Source organism: Alligator sinensis, unplaced genomic scaffold (genome assembly GCF_000455745.1).
Source record: "Alligator sinensis unplaced genomic scaffold, ASM45574v1 scaffold512_1, whole genome shotgun sequence".
Classification (NCBI taxonomy): domain Eukaryota; kingdom Metazoa; phylum Chordata; order Crocodylia; family Alligatoridae; genus Alligator; species Alligator sinensis.
The window spans coordinates 96,547-103,948 of NW_005842063.1; the positions used below are offsets into that span (position 1 = coordinate 96,547).

Genomic DNA, 7,402 nt, shown 5'->3' on the forward strand with positions numbered 1-7,402 from the left:
ATCAGGCCACGTGGGACACTGACTTATTGCTGGAACACAGGAGAAGCAGTGGGGCTGACTATACACCAAGCAAACACATTTTCCAAAGCTGTTCCTATCTGGCAGCTACAATAAGTGGCTGGGTTTTCACAGGAGCTCAATGCTTTGGGAACAATGCAGCCAGAGTGGTGTCTGCTGGGTGCAAAGTCCTCCTGAGAATCCAGCCCTCAGCTTGGTGCCTAGACTGGAGCTGAGGTTTGGAAAGATTCTGACCCCTCACTGCAGGTATTGAGTCCTTGAACATCCAGCCCTGGGATGGTGGGAAGTCTGACCCAGAACGTTATCAGAACCTAGCTCCTGGTTAGTACTGTACTGCACAAGCATCGAGGAGGGCTAGTCACAGACTCCAGGGCACAGACACACAATGAGAGATGGTCCCAGCCTGCAGACCACACAGTGCAAGGCAAAGGCCATGTCTATACTAGATGTGCTCTGCTGTGTAGGAAAACTGGTTTGTTCTGCCAGAAAATGCTCGTGGAACTTGTTGGTGAGGATCCAGGTAAGGTGGGAACGCTCCTGAGCGGAGGTGCGGCTTAGGAGCCAGGCACATCTCAGAAAGGTTCCTCGAAGAGAAGGATGTTTTGGCCAGGACAGCATGTCCTCAGTTATGGACCGATCCTGTGCCCTGGGCACCACTGTATTAACTGAAGCTTAAGAGAGAACAGCTTGTTGCCCAGTGTCGACTGCTTCAAGCTGGCACAACAAATGCTGTTCTTTGGCTCACTGAGGACGCGCTGTAACCGCAGCTGCCATTGCTCCATCGGTGAGGGAACTGAGCTTTTCACGCTGCCACCAGACGCAGCCGTGCCAGCAGCACTCTGAATGCAATTATCCAGGCAAAGCTGAATACTGCTACAAGCATCAGAAAACCACTGAGGAGGAAGCCGCCTATGCAGAGAGAAGTGCCTTTGTGCTGGTAAAACAGGGCCTGCGCTAGGGACTTTGCTGGCACAGCAAGTGTCCGTGAGGGTTCACACCTCGTCAGCCCCCAGACTCACGCAGCCTTGCTGCCAGCAGCCCGGGGCACAGGCTTGGCCTCAGACAAGAGACAACAGATGGACACAGCTGGCCGGGGGGAACACAGGCAAACAATGAGACACAGTGGTTGAGCCTGGCAGGAAGCGGTCGCAGCACACCTGCTCCCAGCCCAGTCGGGGCTTTCTTTCTCAAACATCCTCGCCAAGGAGAGTTGTAAGAAGGGATTGTCCTTAAGCATGGTTCAGAAGCCCAGAAAGCACAACATCGACCAGTAGAGCGTGCTCATTGGAGCGGGGCGCCGTTCGCTGCGCTCCAGCATTTAGAGAAGAAACAGAATTCTGCCGAACAAGGGGTTCGTGTCTGGTTTTAACACTCCCGGAAACTGGGTGGCCGTGGCCGTCTCAGCAGCTCTTGCCATTTCTTGATACTTGAGGGTTCCTTGAAGCCCCAGCTCCTGAAGTCATGCAATTGAGACTCTCCAAATTCACTTTAAGCAGGCAAGTATGTCTGTAATCCTACTAGCTGGGGGGAGGGCTGCAAATACAATTTCTAAAGGGTTCAAAATTCAGAAGGCAAAACCTCCTGTTAAAATAATGGTATTAAAAGTAAGGCAGGTGGGGCCTTCCTCAGGATCCTAGCATGCTGCAGGGTGGCCCTGCTGATCTGTTGGGCAGATCTGGGAACTAAAGACACTAAGAAACTGGAAGGGAGGCCAAGCTGAAGCAAAGCCGACTGGTGCAGCTGCCATGCAAAACAGAAAGAGAAGATCACACAAGCAGCAAGGAGATAAATCCAAGGTGTACAGCCCATTCCACCTCCCTAATCAGAGGCAGCTTCCAGACAGAATGGGGACATTATCTTTTTTCATATGATCTTTTTTATCTTGGCAGGATCCTTTTAATAAAAGGAGTTTCATCATCAGAGCCGGATATTTGGTGGCCTAATGTTCCCAATACAAAACAGCTCCGAAGGATCTGATTTAAATCACACATTCACTTTTCATTTCCTCTTAAGCTCTAGGCTTTGTATGAACAAAACGGCACCACAGCAGGTCAAGTTCATTGGTCTCAGCGACAGTTCCAAACTCACCCAGTTCTTATGGCCTCCCAGCATGTAAAGATCATTATCAGGCATTATGTTTTATTGTTTTAATGAGACAAATGTCATGGGCGACTCTGCCTCCAGCCCCACAAGGGGCTGCAATGACTCTGGTGGGCAAGATACGATTGACTGGGGCAAGGCAGCATGCCGGGACTGGAGCTGGGGGACGCTTCTAAGGTGATGTGGCAATGGAGTTTGGGGGACTTCTTAGGATTTAGTACAGTGATTCTTAACCAGGTGATGCAGCACCCAGGGGTGCCTTGAGATCCTTTCAGGGGTGCCACAGGGTGTCACACAGTGTTAGTGCCGTTAGGTGTTCAAACATGATTCACAAGATAACCCAGATATTTCAAACCTGATGTGGTCTGAGTTCTCTGCAATGGAAGAATCCCTCTGAGATTTTTCTGTAGTTAAAAAGACAAGTGAAAACTAAGTGCTGGCATTTTCTGAGGGGGACCTTGAGTCTAACAAGAGCCATTGCTCTAACAAATCCTCCCCAAAAGCTTCCTGTAAACTGATACCAATCTCTGCAGAGGGCAAGGGTTGTCAGTAAAGCAAGGGGCAGCCCCTGGACAGGAATGGCAGGTACCGAGTGGAAGGGGCTGTCAGTAAAAAATTGTATGGGTTGAGCGAGTGGGAGCCCACGGCTGCGCTGGGCAGGGCGAAAGCTCCCTGGCAGGGATGTGCCTGGGAAAGGGGTGGAGGCAGAAGCATAGAAAGCCTGGGTTCAGCCACCAATGCCTTGCCAAACACTAGACTCATTCACTAGCTGCAAGAAAAGGCAGCCACTTCTACGCAGCACTTGGAAAAGGGCAGAGTCAACAGAACCACTGAGGCTGATACAGCCTGAAAAGCAATTTCCTCATTAGGTATTTAGGGCAAGAGCCTCACTGCTGCTCCAGCCCCTTCACACCAAGTCAAAAGCCTGAGTCGTGACAAGGAGCTCTGACCGCCCTGGGTCTGGCTGGGGGAAGGCAGCCCAGGGAGAGCCCTGCAGATGCCCCCAGTAAAGGCACATACTGGGGGCAGCACAAGCCTGGCACCCCAAGGAGATTCTGGCCTGTGCAGAGGCTCACAGCAGCTGGGGACAGACGGCTACACCTTCTGCATCCTACCAGGGACTCCAGATCAGCCAGAGACAGGAGAGCGTAAAGGCCACTTAAAGCTCTTTTAGCTCCTTCCCTGGGCTATGACCTGCACAAAGCCTCCCATTTCATCAGGAACCTCTCAGCCCATCCGTCTGATCCAAAGGCCTGAGATCCGCTGCACCCAGAGAACAGCAAACCAGCTGCTCCACCCCCGGCGCAAAGGAGCTCACGTGGGCTGCAGGAGCCCAGCGCCCCAGGACTGTCCCCAGAGCTGCCAGCTCATTACTTCTTGTGAGCCGCACAGTGGGGGGTGTTCTGCGTAAAGCCCCAACTCCTGGAGCCCTGGGAATTCATGGAAAGCTCAGCCTCCATGCCAAACAGAGCACATGCCAAACCCCCATGAACGAGCACAATGGTGTCACCCAGCTGAGCCCAAAAGGCTCAAAAACCAGAATGTGAAGAAATGAGCCAGTTTAAATCCCCATTTTCAAGCTAACCTTGCAATTCCTTGAGATGTTTGGATGTCTGGCCATGGCTATACTGGTCCCTCTTCCCCTCCCGTGTTAGCAAGGCACTGGGAATATTCTGCCAGTGTCAGAGATGGAAAGGGAGGCCAGGGGAAAAGAGGGATTGTTTGGTACCTCACCCTGAAAGGATCCAAGGGCACAGACCTTTCCAGGAAAGGGAACATGCCAAAACAGCCCTAGTGGGAAGACAGCTACCGTGTTTATCCAGTCCCAGAGCATGGATGCGCTGGCTGGCACAGCAGCTGTGGTTTGGGCTGTGGGGAAAACAGTGGTAGAATGAGGCTCCATGGAGGATGGGTGCAATGCATGTGGTTAATGGTACCATCCCCACAGCAAGGGTCCAACCAGTCCCACTGAGCGACAGCAGCAGCCGAAGCAGCAAAAGCCCAGCTTGCAGCCAGAGGCCCTTGGCAGAGAAGGAAGGTGGTGTCCCAAGCAACTGCTCCAGTTGAGGAAAGACACTTTTGGTTTAAAACAGCCCATGCCAGCAGCTGTGGGGCACAGAAAAGGAGCTGCCCCTCGAAGGGACAGCAGCCATTCCAGAACAAAAGTCACCTTTCAAGTGACCGAGGACAGGAAACAGGAAGAACAAGGAGATAAATAAAAACAGCTCATAAAAAGGCACAGTGGACGAGCCCTGTGGTGGGGGAGGGAGGAGGGGAGAGGAGAGGAGAAAGGATCGTCCAGCACCTGAAATACAACCTCATAAACCTGCTGGAGAGAGACGCAAGGCATTTCTTGTGCAAACAGCCCTGCCCAGCCAGCCGGGGAGCCCACAGGCAGCACTCTCAGGTGAAGCTCCTCTCCCCCCCCTAGCAGAGGGACCTTGTGTGGCTCCAGCACTGCAGCACAGTTCAGAAGAGGCGGGTGGAGGTCTTGGCTCTACCAGATTCCCTGCGGGGCCTTGGACATACCACTTAGGGGCAGGTTTTTTCAGATGTGCTCAGCACCCTGCACAGAGGGAAATGAAGCCCCTGAGCAGTGGATGAGCCTGCCCTCAGCAGTGGATACATAGAGGAGGAGCCCCAGGGACCTGGCTGGCGGGGCAGGGGGACTCCTTTTCCTGTGCTGCAGGGTGGTAGCATCACGAGGAGTGAGAGGGTGCCACAAGGGAAGAGCCACATGCCAGGTGCCCGGGCACGGTACATGGTGGCCAGCTGGGCTGCAGCACCTGCCCACAGCAGACAACTTCCTAGCTTTTTCCTGGCAGGTTGGGATCAGCGTCGTCTCTGTTGGGGAAGGAGACTGCACACAGCATGGGAAAATGATACAGTCAGAACCCAGCAGACAGGACCCGACAGACCCAGCTACTTTCTAAGTCCACTGGCCTCTACGTCACAGCTGGTGTGTAAGCCTCCAGGCTGAGATTTTGGGGGAAGACTGATATGGGTCGGGACAGCGAGAACTGAAGAGAGAAGCAGGATACAGAAGGTCTGTCCTCCCCACCCCTTCCATGGCAGCTCCTTCCAGTCTCAGACACCAATACACCCCAGCCACAAGCCAGTGAGCTTCTGGGGGGCTGGCAGGCCTGCTTGCTCATCTACATTTACCTGCTCTCCTCCTCTACGCGTGCATCCTGTCTGCTCAGGGGCCACGCTCCTCTCCTCTGCCTCGCTGCAATTTCAGTACATGTGCTGTGGGTCCCCACCCCTTGCTGACACGAGGCTGGTGGCCACCTCCTCTCCCACACTTCACCAAGAGAAACAAAATGCAGCCTCTCCCCCATGCCCAAGCCCTCCTGTGCTCCCCTCCTTCCCAGACTGCTTAGCCAGGCCGGGGTCAGCAGCATCCCCCACAAACTGGGGCTGGAAGGCTCCACTTAATCCCGGGGACAGGACTGACTTGCCCATCTCAGTTACGTGGCCAGAGGTGTCGGACACTGCAGGCCTGGTGGTGCCCATGGGCCTCAGGCCCATGTCCAGACAGCAGCCAGGGGCCTCCGTGCCTCCACTGTTGGAAGTGCTGCGGTGCCCCCAACCCCACCACCTCCAGCCCCAGCCAGGCAGGGCCCACTCCCTGTTACCTTGGTCTCAGCCAGCTGGCGTTTGAGCAGGTGCAGGGCCTCCGTGTGCCCGCGCTCGCTGTCCTGCAGCGCCTGGAGCTGCTCCTTCAGTTCCCTCTGAAACGAGTCAAGGAGACAAGCGGACGAGTCAGAGGAGCCGAGCACACACCTGCTGCACACAGCAGCTCAGGGCAGGAGCTCAGAGGCTGTGATGGGGCCCAGAGGCCTGCCCGGCCTGCCCTCATCCTTACCCCTTTGCAGCACTCCCCTCTACAATGGTATGGGGCAGCCCACGAGGGCAGGAAGGGCCAGCGCCTTGACCCAGCACAGCCACCCTAAGAGCCACCCCAGGCTGGCTGCTCCAGGAGGCAGAGGCGTGCGGGGACACTGAGTCCCAGGAGCAAGATGCAATGGGCACCACATCAGAGCTCTGCCCACATCTTCCAGGCCTTCTCCACGCGTATGCTCAGAGACCACTCAGACGCTAATCTGCAGCAAGCACTGAACAAGCAAGTGGTGACGCCGACACCCGCTGTTGGCTCCTCCAGGGAACATGCAGCGCTTTCACACAGGAGCAAATTGCGTCTCACTGCCGGGGTGGGGAAGATCAGAGGGGCACTACCCCTTTCCAGGGGAAAGGCTGGGAGGGAGCAACAGGCCCAGGCCTCATGAGGGCTCATGTCAGCAGGAGGCTGGGGAATACGTGGCGGGGCCTGACCTGGGCTTCCACTACTCAGCCACGCTGCCTCTCCTTGTTCTCTCCTGACCTGTCACCTCCTTGCCACAGGCTCAGGCCTCCTGACTCGCACTGACCCACCGCCCTGACTGCTGGGCACTCAGCCATTCTGACTGCTCCCTGCCCCGGGGCAGGGCTACGAGGGGAGCAGCAGGGGGAGAGATAACTAAGAAAGCTAAACAGCAGGCCCAGTGGAGCACAAGGAAGCCCTTGGCTGGGTGGCCTGACACGCTAATGCCCACTGGCAAATGTGGCTCCTTACCCAGCCACCCCCAAGGAGAGGGCGCCCGGGCATGGAATGGGCTGGGATGTAATGCTGGCAGGGCTCTGGGCACGTGGCGTCCCGCTAGCTGAGGGAGCTCTGGGGTCTCAGCTGGATTGCTGGGGAAAGCAGTGGGGCAGACAGGGCTGCGCCAAAGAGCCAACCTCCCACCTGACCCTCACCCAGGGCAGCCGGGCAGGACTTGCCATGCTGAACACCACAGCTGCAGCGCTCTGCATAGGGGACACCGTTGCCTCCCACTGACACTGGAGGGGGCACCCCCCAACCTGGATCTGACCTGCTTCAGCAACTATAGCAAATGCTCTGATGTCACAAGAATGAATGGACGTGCTCCAGGCCAGAGGTAAAACCAAACGATTGATGCCGAGAGCCTGTACTAACTCCTCTCCCCTGGCATGACCTGGGCCAGGAGGGGCTTCCCAGCTCTGGCAGTGTCTCCCCAGTCACGTGTGCCCCACTTCCTGCCACCGTTCTGCCTGATGATGTCACAAGTAGGGCCCTCGATGGCCTGTGGCAGGCCTCCAGCCTTGCCTTTGGGGAAAACAGCGTGATGAGATCAAGCAGACAGCACTGAACGTGTGTGTGGTTCCTGGCCTGCACAGGGGGAAAGCAGCTCTGCGGTGGAGCCAGGAACCGCCCTCACACCCG

At 56.0% G+C, this 7,402-nt stretch overlaps 1 protein-coding gene across 1 annotated transcript in view; it reads right to left on the reverse strand.

The window, feature by feature from the left end:
• The window catches only part of TRIM62 (tripartite motif containing 62), a 14,001-nt gene extending 7,059 nt beyond the window's left edge, over positions 1 to 6,942 (reverse strand). The window contains exons 1-2 of the mRNA XM_006023224.3: positions 6,916 to 6,942; positions 5,757 to 5,852 (exon numbers count right to left, since the gene is read on the reverse strand). Of these exons, the coding sequence (XP_006023286.1) occupies positions 5,757 to 5,852; positions 6,916 to 6,942 (123 nt within the window). The remainder of the gene's footprint in view (positions 1 to 5,756; positions 5,853 to 6,915) is intronic.
• Positions 6,943 to 7,402: the final 460 nt, after the last annotated feature.